Source organism: Bombyx mandarina, chromosome 03 (assembly GCF_030267445.1).
Source record: "Bombyx mandarina strain Sakado chromosome 03, ASM3026744v2".
Taxonomy (NCBI): domain Eukaryota; kingdom Metazoa; phylum Arthropoda; class Insecta; order Lepidoptera; family Bombycidae; genus Bombyx; species Bombyx mandarina.
Window position 1 is genome coordinate 12,849,805 of NC_143210.1, and position 13,041 is coordinate 12,862,845.

General features: G+C 38.7%; 2 protein-coding genes across 2 annotated transcripts in view; one reads left to right on the forward strand and one right to left on the reverse strand.

The window, feature by feature from the left end:
- GSTs2 (glutathione S-transferase sigma 2) overlaps positions 1-13,041 on the reverse strand; it is a 469,518-nt gene that overhangs the window by 317,670 nt on the left and 138,807 nt on the right. The window lies entirely within an intron of this gene.
- Positions 528-7,287, forward strand: LOC114242371 (uncharacterized). Its single transcript, XM_028173499.2, has 3 exons — positions 528-984; positions 6,050-6,270; positions 7,002-7,287. Exons 1-3 carry the CDS (start codon positions 837-839, stop codon positions 7,149-7,151), a joined length of 519 nt encoding a protein of 172 aa, XP_028029300.2. The 5' UTR covers positions 528-836; the 3' UTR covers positions 7,152-7,287.

Here is a 13,041-nt window from a genome sequence, read left to right on the forward strand (position 1 = left end):
TTCCAATATATAAGCAAGAATATGAAAAATTGTGGGTTAGGCCAGTTTTGCGCTGACGGTCTCAATTATATTTCTAGCTATTAATAATATTTTATTCGATATTGACCAAAAAGGTTAGTTATTCAAAGTTACTTTGTCTGAAGTTCACGATTCCTTGTGACCTGCCAAGTTAGATACAGGGCATTGAAGGTACTTGATGATAGTGTGTGTTCTAGGAAAATCCGCTATGCTTTCTGATTGACACTTGGTAATTGACTGAGTGCAAATGATAATAAAATAAAAACAAAAAAAAAGCAAAACGGATTTGAACAAAATAAAAAGAAAATTTAATCAATGATAATATCAATTAATAATGTAGTAAAAGTCAATAATGTAGTAAAAATCAATTAAGCATGCCTTATTAAGGATCTAGTCTAAAATCTACTTGGCAGATTCACATATCAAAAAGTTCTGAGGCAAAACGCAAAAGATATGGTCGAATTAAAAACCTTCTTATTGAAGTCAGCTAAAACGGATTCAACGGAATGTAAATCTAATTGAAAAAAATCTAATTACAGATTTGCGTTTAAGCTTACATTCGTTGGGTAAGTTCTGTAAGAACGCGATAGTGTACCAGTCAGAGAAACCATGATAATTAAAGCAACGCGAATTCTATCCAATACTTTGAAGCGAGATATCAGAATGATAACATTCTAATTGCAAACGAATAATTTCTTTGTGGCAGTAATCCCAATGAATCGAGTCGTCTAGATTTTTAAGTCAATGTGATTCAATCCCCTAGATTGTGAATTTCCTTTAATATAACAGACGCATCCTATTATCTAATTGAAATCCAGATGGTACCAGGTTTGGAGACCCGCTGCGGCCTTGGGGGTCCTGTTGTCGGGCTCGCTGCTATTATTCAGTTTAAATGTGGTACCCAAGTAGTACACAACATGAAGTATTTTATGATAGTTCTTGTATTTAGTGGCCTTGTCAAATTTGGTGAGTTTCAATAGCGCCATAATTGGCATTAAGGATTAATGGGGCGCTAAAACTTTCAAAATCGCGTTAATTTCTGCTTTAATCGGGAATGTTTTGGGGTTTGTCGTAAGTGGATCGCCGATTTTTAGGATTCGTTCCGTATCAGCGATTTTTAGGGTTTACGGGATGTGTTTTTTACTGGGATCACCAAATATTAATTGGTTCGTGGTTAGAAAAATTGATATTTTAATCATGCATTGGTAATAATTAAAATTACTTTTTTGAATTCATTACTATTCTCTTCTATTGCTATTCTATTGTTTCCATCATTTCGTATACATTACAGTTTTGCGTGGTCACGATTGACTGCAGTGTTGTTTGTCGATTTTTTAACCCTTTTAGGGCTGTGCATAATTTCACATATTTTGCAGAAATGGCCAAAACGAATGTCGAAAAAAACAACTTTATAAAAAATACAAAAATCAATGCTAAATTCACAGTAAAATTTAATTAAATTACATCTACTCGTTTGGACACCTAGTTTTTCTTGTTCACACAAAAATAATAAACGGCCAAACTTAAAGAAATAAACATTCCACATTTGATGACTCCAAGCGAAAATGTCCTACCGTGTTAACGGAAATAGACGAGGAAAGGATTATTTAAATCGAATACCAGATACCTTTAATAAAGATTCCATGCTACCTGGAATTGAACCTTTGCGACTCATTACTCCGACTACTACACTACACTACACTACACAATTTTTTTTTTCCTACCTATGCTGATAGCCTTGAGAGGCTATTTCAGCTTCACCCTAACGTTTGTAGGTGAGCTCACGAGGCTCAACCGGAGAGTTGCTAGCACTGACCCTAGCAAGAGCAGTGCTTCGCAGAATCTACCACCGGATCGGAAACGCGACCCATTGAGAAGATCCGGCGAGAAACTCAGTGGGCTGTGTCTATGGGTTAAACTACACTAAGCCAACGCAGATGTTATATATAGCATTTACTGTCCTAAGATCGTATAAGAATGTTTTCGTGGCCTAAAGCATAAAGCGCCCGGTGTGTTTGTGCCGAGCGATGTAGCGATACCGGCGTTCGAATCCAGTAGGCAGGTACCGTTTTTTTCTAATTAAAAATACGTGCCTAACTCATTTGCATACTGTACAATAAAAAACAAGCCATAATCGTAATTCGCTCAATTACTCAATTGAGACACAGACCTCAAATCTGAAAATATGTCGCGCGCTTATGTCACAATATCTATTGGCTCCGGTAACCACTTAACATCAGCAGGGCTGTGAGCACGTTCAAATGTTTGCGCAATGAAACGAAATTCCCAGTAGAGTGCAACACAGAAATAGCTAATACAAATTGCCTTGATACCGGATTTGGGTGTGATGTTTATTTATAAATGGCTTATATTGAACGATGCGCTATATTGGATGATCTAGGCGCAGTCAAGGATGAATAACATCCTGTACGCTGGTTTATAGTCATAGTTTGTAGTATTATTTTAGATCAGATTTTGTATTACGGTTTTAATGAGTGCTGATTTTTCGCTGAAGTTTCGTTTCTATATATTGCTAAGTCTATGTACACACATACCCTGGGTACTATATATTTATATTTTAAAATTACACGATTCCTGTGCTAATTCAGTGAAGAACTGCTCTTGCTAGGGCTAGTGTTAGCAAATTCTCTCAGGTTGAGCCCGTGGGGCGTGAGCTAATCTACCGGTTGCTTAGTTGGAAAATTCCCTTAGACTAAAAAGGATTATGTAGAGGAAACAAAAAAAAATTAATTTTTTTTTCATCTCGTTTTTACCATCGCACCGCCCGCCACCAGAGTAAAGTTCATCCATACTACCTGGAGCCACTGCGGTCATCCATAGTGCGTTTCTAGAGGTCTTTTTTGCTACGTACCATCCGGCTATGGAATGAGCTCCCCTACACGGTGACTCCCGAGCGCGAGTATTAAGTGGTAGGCAGCGGCTTGGCTCTGCCCCTGGCATTGCTGAAGTCCGTGGGCGACGGTAACCACTCACCATCAAGTGGGCCGTGTGTTCATCTGCATACAAGAGCAATAAAAAAAACAACGGCTGCGCCACCCTTCAAACCGAAACAAATTACTGCTTCACGGCAGAGATAGGGGGGGTGGTGGTACCTACCCGTGCGGACTCACAAGTGGTCCTACCACCAGTAAAATGCAAAATGTTGTTGTAAAGTAAGTCATTCATTCACATAATTTATGATGAAGAAACCAAGACGGTAACCAGTGAAGCTATGAATTAAAAAAAAGTTAATTTGTAACTTAGATACTAAAATATAATCAGCAAAACATAAGAGGCGAGACTAAATCGTAAGAACATATTTGATATTCCCAACTTTGATCTAAGAAATCGTGCAGATCGCAACCCAAACCTTCAACTCATAATAATACTTTGTGTCGTAACCTTAAATTTTAATCTTAATATACAAATAGCACGCAAATAAATTCCGAGATAGCGACTGGGTATAGGACTATGGAGATATTGGTCGAGACCATTGCCCGTATCTTTAGACGTTTCGTAAAATAGTCCTCCACTGTTAACTCATCCGATGATGCTCGAGAATTCCCTCCAAACTTACTCGAGTTTGGTATTTTTAGTCGACCATTACAATATTCCTCAACTGTCCTCGAGTGAGGTAATAATGATGAAAATTTGATCAAGCTAGCATCAAACCCATAGAGTTCTGTAGTCTATGGTCATTATTTAATCTCAAAGTTAAGCTGCCGCTGTCTGTTTGACACTAGATGAACTTGTTTGATGTTTTGGTTGCTGAGTTATTCGTAACGTAAATATGTGTGCGTGGGGTAAATTTGAAAGTGTATTATTTACTTTCTAACCCATTATTATTTTAGATTTCGGACCCGGATTTGTATTTTTATTCGCCGTTTTTGTGTGATTTTGGTTGCATCGTGTTGTTGAAGTCCTTTTCCACAACCACCAGTTTATTATTATATAAATAAAACTTATAATCGCATTGACTTTATTTATTAGGTGGTAACCAAAAATGACTCTTATGTAGGTAAATAAAATAAGGAGTTTCAAATGTCTAACCACGAATCTAAACAAGAGTCTAACCTCGAACTATTTACTTTATTAATAAAAATTATCAAAATTAAATTATCAAAATATGCGCGAATCATGCACAGATCCAGGCCATTGCACAACAATATCATATATTTCCATTTGCGGTCCACATACTATTTGGACATTGATAGAAAACCAGCCTTGAGGAACGTTCAAGGTACGTCGCGACGTACCTTGACTTGACAGTTCGCTTACTTCACTCCGGTTAGGAAAATTTTCCAAGGACGTTTGAGTGGAGTTTATTTTTACGACTAATCATACCAAAACGCGCGTTGGAGGTTGAGTCGAGTCGAGTTAAGCTCGTGTGAACGACTAAAGATACGGGTGCATGGAGACTTTGTTAGGCTCACACTCACACACCCTAAAGGGGAATGCCCACTCTCCATAGTGTGCTAGGCCCAAGGTGGACATCAAATATTACTATAAAAATGGACTGATTCAAATTCTTGAATGTATTAGATATATAAAAAATATATTAAATTGACGCCACTATTATAAAAAATAAAATAAAAATAAAAACTCGTTTTGAGGTTAATTTTCTATACAAATACTTCAAGAACTTTTCTTTTTTTAATGTTTAAGATGTTCCTAATGTATTTTTATCCAATTGTAGTTATTAAGGTATAAAAAACACACATACTTCTTTAAATATCTATATTTTCTTCATCTTCATACACAATTAGTAAATCATCTAAAAATAGCACAGGAGAGCATATACACGGTTTTAAATCTCGGTCAGGTTAAAACCACAATTCACACAATGTTTTTCAGTCGTAGTATGAAACGTTATTGATAAAAGCAAAATAAATCGAAGAAAAATCAAAACACATCGATTTTGAACTCAAGCACAAGCAGCAAGCGAAGTGTCGGTCAGTCAGATTAAAGTCAGTGTTGTCAGTATTAAAGAAAAATAATTACATGAAATTCATAATATATCGATCATTTTTTTAAATAACCGATAATTGATTTATGTCTTAATCTTTTTTTTACGAGTACAAATTATTTTTTATTTTTTGTTTTTGTTTTTGTTGTACATATATAAATAACAATACAAGTTAAGTTTTTTTATTGCTTAGATGGGTGGACGATCTCACAGCCACCCTGGTGTTAAGTGGTTACTGGAGCCCACAAACATCTACAACGTAAATGCGCCACCCACCTTGAGATATAAGTTCTAAGGTCTCAAGTACAGTAACAAGTTAAAGTCTAATAGGTATGTCTTTGATGTTATTTTATGTGCTTAAAATCGATTAAAATCGATTGATTAATGATAATACTTAAAATGATTTATTTATATGTTTTTTTATATACTTAAAATGTTTACTTAATACGTAAAAGGTTTTGATGCTGGCAATATTTTTCCCGCAAAAATAAAAATCTTGTTTTTTTCAACAGAGTTACTTTTTTTAAACTACTTATTGTAAACTGTAGTGGCGCTTATTTGAAAGAAAGTAAATGCATATTTATTTATGACAAAATTAATGCACTAAGTATTTTTTCTCTAATCTATTGTCCGCTTTGGGCCTGAAATGGGCATTCCCCTTTGGCTTGCAAGCACTTTACACACATACCCGACTTGATAAACCATGATTACTTAATGGCACAAACTAACATATATATTTAACGAAGGATTACTGGTGGCCTGGAGGCCTTTCCAGTTTCTTCAGGACAAGTGGACGAGCACGGGCTCAGCCAGGAGGGGTAGAATTTGTTAACAGCTGCCCGAACGCCTCTGAAGAAGATCCAACGGCTCAAAAGCAGTTGCTTCTCGAATGCATCTACTACCGTATCGGAATCACAACCCGCTAAGAAGATCCGGCGAGAAACTCAGCGGGCTGATCTATGGGTTAGGTTGCACGGTGAACTCTTTGCCGAGTTCGACCAGTACGGTTGGACATACACTACGTTATTAGCTACGAATAAAGTTCCTTTCAATTAAAATTTTCAGGCTCCACAATAATGTGCTACGAATGTAACAGTGCTACGAACAGTCAGTGCCTACAGACCATTCCTCCTGACACCTTAAAGCGGAACTGCTCCATACACGACAAGGGCGTGACCCACACAATGTGCAGGAAGATCATCCAGCACGTCGACGTGCCTCTGAACGGAAAGTACCCAGAAAGTAGGGTGGTCAGGACTTGTGGCTGGGACGAGAGCAAATTCAAAGTGAGTTTTTCGATCACGGAAATAGGGTGCAATTTTGTGGTCATGGTCTGTATGATACTTATGACATTCCACCGCTTTTCGTAAGGCAAAATATAAATAGTGTGCCTATGTTTATTGGGCAAGTAGCTGGCTATAAACGTAACATTCATCGTTGCGTTTAATTGTCGCCAATCTCAAATAATTATCCGACAAATTGCCAGACGTAAGTATTTGTGAATATATTGGGCAATGCGAAAAACTTTTCAAAAGATAAGTGGAGGTCTTAAATTTTTATCGTTACGATGATATCTTCATTGAAGGTCCTTCCTGAATCTATTTTAATGTCTATATTAATCCTTTAGAATCAAGTGGTCAGCGAGTTCATCAGTTTATCTATACATTTAAATAAAAATAGAGTGTCTGTTTGTAATATTGAAATAACCGCTTTTTACTTACATACATATAACATTTTTACAATTTTTGTGTGTCTGTCTGTCTGTTTATTCCAGCTAATCTCTGGAACGACTGCGCCGATTTTGACGAGACTTTCACTAATAGCTGATGATATAAGGAGTAGGTTAGGCTACTTTTTTTAGACTAGTTTCGCCCCGCGGCGTCACTCGCGGTACGACAATAACCGCGGATAACGTCGCGGACTCCGCTATTAATAATATAATTTAATGTTTCCGAAGCGAAGCAAGGGAACGTATATAAAAACCACCCCACCTTGTTGACCAATTATTTTTCTCCAGAATGTATGCTACCACCGCGCAGGATACGGCGGAAGGCAAGAAGTATGTTCATGTCACACCGACTACTGCAACAGCGCTCAAGGACATCCAATCACTAAGATACTACTGTCTACTGTGTTATTGGTAACGAGCGTGAAGATATGTTACTGAAATTCGTCTAATTCTGATTTCTCTTAAAAGGCATTAATTGTTCCAAATTTATTAAAAGAGCTTTTCTATGATGAGAAATCTTTCTGTTACCCACACTATCGAGTAAATAAATAAAATAAAAATGTGACTAATTTTCTTTTATTTTATTATCTATTGTAAACATTAACATTTAACTCCTTTGAGAAACATATTTTTAAATTAATAAAATCGTTATTACAAGCAGGGGACATTCCCCAATTCTGAAATGAGAATAATGTACCTAATAGCTCACAGTAAAAAGAACATCGGATAAATAATAACCATTCCCATAAACACATTACAAACATATTCATACAAAAGACTTTGCAATTTCATTAACTGAACAATATTATTAAGTCCGCTCAGTTGCTGAATTGGACGGATAAGTTTAGTGATATTGTGCTGTGAACACTTTATAAGAGTTCATAAAAAATAAACTAGATGGCGTTGTTGTTTTTATTCACATCACGAAAAAGTAATAAGTAACTTGCATAAATATAATTATATTTTTAACCTAATTACCTCTTTATTAAAACCTCGACTAAATAAATAAATATATAAATGTGCTATTTAAACAATAAAATATAATACATTCGTATGATATTACAGTAAAATAATAGGTATTAAGTACCTTTGTTTAGTAATACTAATTGAATAACAGAGATAGATTTTTGTCACTGTACTATGCACGCAATTTTCAATCCTCTGTAGACATAATCTGTTTGTTCTTATTTCCCTTTTGTAGGAACGGATGAAATTTACTCGGTTCACATCTATTCTGCTTAGTGTTAATTATGAAAATTTGTTCAATTTTTATCAAGAAACACACGCAACGCTGCATGTTGTTTTTCAAAAAAATGCATAACCTTATTACTGTACTGAATACATTATGTGATTAGCGAAAAGCCGCTGTATTTCGATGCTCAGGAAAACCTTGCAGCGATGAATCATCAGAAGTCAATACATTGTTGAAAATTAGATTTTCAATTAAAAACGAATCAACTTTTATTTACAAGTATATATATTAGTCATTTTGGAGAAACGCAATGTGATTTTGGATACTCGTTATTGTACAGTGGTAAGGAAGAGGATGCGACCCGAGAGTATGGCGTGGGTTTACTGCTAAGCCGCAGCGCTAAAAGTAGCTTACTCTCTTGGAAGCCAGTCTCGGAACGAATAATATGCGCCAGATTTTCGACACGAGTACGGAAGGTGACGGTGATACAATGCTACGCTCCCACTAACTCTGCTTCGACCGATGTAAAGTCACAATTCTACGAACAGCTGGGGCATACACTCAAAGGCATCAAGAAACAAGATATCGTGATTCTCATGGGCGACATAAATGCGAAGATGGGAAATGACAATTTAGACCGCGAATATTACATGCGACAATATGGGGCAACCGGAACTATTAACGAAAACGGAAAACTTTTCGGTGATCTATGTTCCACACATGGTCTAATTATTGGAGGTACCCTATTTAAGCATAAGGAATGTCATAAAGTTACTTGGATATCACTGGACGGAAAGACAAAGAACCAAATCGATCACGTAGCTATCAGTAAGACATGGCGCTCTTCTCTTCTTGATGTGCGAAATAAGCGTGGCGCAGACATTGACAGTGATCACCATCTGGTGGTAGCGGAAGTTCGTCTTAAAATAGCAGTTCCCCACAGAAAGCCAGATAAAGCAGCTAGAAAATTTAATATCCGAAAACTGGAAGATAGCAATTGCCGAGAGAAGTTCAGCTTATCTCTCAAAAATAGTTTCGAGCTGCTTAAGGAAATAGAGGATGAGCAGATGGACGAGACCTGGGACCGCATACGTGGTGCTTATAATAAAGCTGCTAAGGAAGTATTGGGGTATACCAATACAAAGAAAGAAACTTGGATGTCAGCAAAGCTTTGGGCAGCCATCGAGAAGAGACAACTTTTGAACACTCAGATTTTAGGCTCCCCTTCAGATGCTATGTTGCGTCGGGAATACTCATCCATGCGATTAGTAATTAGAAAGCTGGCTAGGAGAGATCAGCGAAATGCAATCGATGAGCTAGCAGACCGAGCAAAATTGGCAGGATATGAAAGAGCTTTACGATGTCACCAAGCGGATAATAAACAAAAAACATCATCCACGGAAAAAAACCACTGAAAGACTGCTCGGGTCAGCTACTATGTACCACGGAAGAGCAGCTCGTGCGCTGGACGGAACACTTTACTAAGTTGCTGTCCAAATGTCAGTCCCAACCCACAGACGGAATATCAGTACCCGACTTGCCTTTGGATATACCTATTGCACCGCCCACCTTTAACGAAATAGTAAAGGCAATTAAACAGCTGAAACCAGGTAAGGCCCCCGGTATTGACAATATCAATGCCGAAATGCTGAAGGCTGACGCACCGAGATCTGCAAGCTTGCTATATCCGCTCATCGTAAGGATTTGGGAGACTGAGCAAATACCGTCTCAATGGAAGCAGGAATTACTCGTGAAAGTTCCGAAGAAGGGCGATTTGTCTTCTTGTGACAACTGGAGAGGCATTACACTTCTTCCTTGCGCAGCAAAGGTCTTGGCTAGATTACTTCTAAGCCGGATGTCCAAAAAGATCACTGGAACTCTTCGGGAGGAGCAAGCAGGTTTCTTACCGGGCCGATCATGCACAGACCATACAAACACTCTTCGCATCCTCATAGAACAAAGTGTCGAATGGCAGACTGAAATGATTCTTACGTTTGTAGACTTTGAGAAAGCGTTTGACACTGTACACTGGAGCAAAATGTGGACCTGCTTAAAACAAAGAGGTATACCAAATAAAATCATTGGTATAATCCAGGCCTTATACAGAGGTAGTACATGTAGAGTCGTGCATGACCAAGTCCTGGGAGCCCCTATTGAGATGACAGCGGGTGTTAAGCAGGGCTGTCTCCTGTCTCCGTTACTATTCATTATGTTACTGGATGACATAATGCGGGAAGTGGTGACGACACCTCGGGGCATTGAATGGAGCGAAAATATCTTGGAAGACCTTGACTATGCAGATGACATAGTGTTGATGACGCCGACTTTGGATCAAATGCAAGCAAAACTTGAAGACCTCCGTATGTCTGCGGAGAAAAGAGGCTTGCGTATCAACACCAACAAAACTGTCGACATGCGAGTAATGTCAAAAAACACTACTCCTCTAAAGCTCCAAGACTGTGTGTTGAAGTCAGCACAGAAGTTTACATATCTGGGGAGTTCCATATCAAATCAGGGTGGTTCGGACAAAGATATAGAGATATGAATTAGGAAAGCCAGGGGTGCTTTCGCGCAGTTGAAACCAGTTTGGGAGTCAAGTGTCATGACTCGTCGGATCAAGCTGACCCTGTTCGACTCCATTGTCAAGAGTGTTCTCCTGTTCGGATGTGAGACCTGGAGAGTGACCAAGACACTCACGAACCGACTGCAGGTATTTGTAAATAAGTGCTTGAGGTCGATACTCCGCATATTCTGGCCAGTCACTATCTCTAATAAAGACCTTTGGACTAAATGTGACCAAAATCCCATCGCGCAAGACATTGCTCATCGGAAATGGCGTTGGATAGGACACACTCTACGGCGCAGCGGAGTCAACGCAGCATCAATCGCGTTTGAGTGGCAACCGCTTGGCAGGAGAAGACCTGGTCGCCCTGTACACACTTGGCGACGCACCGTAGAGAGTGAGATGAGGACTGCCAACGTGACCTGGAGTGATGTCAAGGAGCAAGCGCAAGACAGGGTAAAGTGGAGACAACTTGTGAGGGCCCTATGTACCAGCGGGGTACCCTAGGACTACAACAACAACAACAAAATATTAGTCATTGGTCAATTTATCAACCCGGAAAGAGGCCGTGAAAGTGACCACTGCTACTACTACTACTGCACTACCTTCTGTGGTGTTCAGATCAAAGAAAAAATAAATTATAAATACTACAATGTATTTGTAATTAATCTAATTTCTGCAAAGATGCATGTGACTAAAGGGGAAAGAGGTCGACCGAAGAGGACATTTTAAGAAGTCGTCGTGGCCTAAAGGATAAGACGTCCGGTGCATTCGTGTTGAGCGATGCACCGGTGTTCGAATCTCAGGCAGGTACCAATTTTTCTTATGAAATACGTACTTAACAAATGTTCACGATTGACTTCCACGGTGAAGGAATAACATCATGTAATAAAAACCAAACCCGCAAAATTATAGTTTGCGTAATTACTGGTGGTAGGGCCTCTTGTGAGTCGGCACGGGTAGGTACCACCACCCTGCCTAGTTCTGCCGTGAAGCAGTAATGCGTTTCGGTTTGAAGGGTGGGGCAGCCGTTCTATGATCTGTGGTTGTAACTATACTGAGACCTTAGAACTTATATCTCAAGGTGGGTGGCGCATTTACGTTGTGGATGTCTATGGGCTCCAGTAACCACTTAACACCAGGTGGGCTGTGAGCTCGTCTGCTGATCTAAGCAATAAAAAAAATGAATGGAAGAGAAAAATTAGCTGTGCCGATCCCACCTAGTGGGATAAGGTGGAGAAAAAAAAGACCATCCAAAAATAAAAATAAATAAAAATCACAAAATACTTAGCAATTAAAAAAAATTGCGGTTGCCTAAGTTCGACATAATTCTACCCTCCAATCCCTACAATCTCGTTTTTGCAGGTTAGTCGTCGGAGCTCCGTGGTTTGTGAGGAAGATCGACTTACACGACGATCTGGACCCCGTATCGATCCGAAAACACATCAAATTAGCGTCGGAATGTTACTTCAATAAGGCTGTGCGTCAGGATAATCGCCTTAACGTTGCCGCCGCTGATTACTCCGCCAATCCTGTCACCGTCGACGCCCCAGACACGTCCCTACGGATCCATCAGATCAAATAACCGTTGCATTAGACGCCTTCAGCTGTAACAGTAGGAGTAGTGACCCCGGTAACCGTAGTCGACGAACTCGGCAAAGAGCTCGACGTGCAACCTAACCTAAACATCAGTCCGCTGAGTTTCTCGTCGGATCTCCTCAGTGATTCCGATCCGGTAGTAGATTCATTCGCGAAGCAGCTGCTCTTGAGTTCTTAGGTCTCCTTCGGAGGTGCTCGGGCAGCTGTTAGCAAATCCCATCCCTCCTGGCTGAGCATTTGCTCGCCCACCTGTACTGGTGAAACTGGAGACGCTTCCGGACCACCAGTAATCCCTCATTGATAAATACCTAAATAATAAATAAAACATATAATTTTTTGTTAAAAATTAAACAAAATAATTAGACCTACCGACAATACTGCTTACTAAAATATCAAATCGTTATTATAACAAGTTTGGTACAAGTGATACGATTTATGCAGTTTCTTGAATTTTTTTAATATGGACTTTTGTTATACTATAGGGGTCTATTTTTAAACCTCTGTTATTAAAACCTATTTTTGAGCCCTGAAGCCCGCTCCATAGCACCGTAAGGGACAACGACGACCCTTCTTGTGTGCCAAAAACCTAATGGACCTATAAAGAGTTGCAAATTAAAGATCAAAAACCAAACTATTTGGCTGTGAGTGTCTCTGAAAAAAAAAGCAACATGTTACAATTGTCACAAAACAAATGAAGCAAATCATATGTTTCATCGCATTTAATATTTGGCAAGACACAGAAAGGAAAGTTCACTACACATGAAAATTAAAATTAAAAAAAATGATTATATAATATTAATTTAAACATTTAGAAAATAAGAAACCAGTTGTTCCAATCAAGAAGGAAATCATTTATATCGTAAGATTTAAAAAAAAATATACACAATTTGACAATCGTCTTGTAGCGAGTGACATTTTAGAAATTTTATCATGGATTGACCTGTGAACCGGACGTGTGTGGGGCAAAACGTAAA

Bases quoted from the DNA above. Each gene is read 5' to 3' on its own strand.
- LOC114242371 (XM_028173499.2), top strand. From the start codon at position 837: ATGGTACCAGGTTTGGAGACCCGCTGCGGCCTTGGGGGTCCTGTTGTC. The intron at 985-6,049 runs GTGAGTTTCAAT...TAAAATTTTCAG, and splicing joins TAGTGGCCTTGTCAAATTTG to GCTCCACAATAATGTGCTAC. The intron at 6,271-7,001 runs GTGAGTTTTTCG...ATTTTTCTCCAG, and splicing joins GGGACGAGAGCAAATTCAAA to AATGTATGCTACCACCGCGC.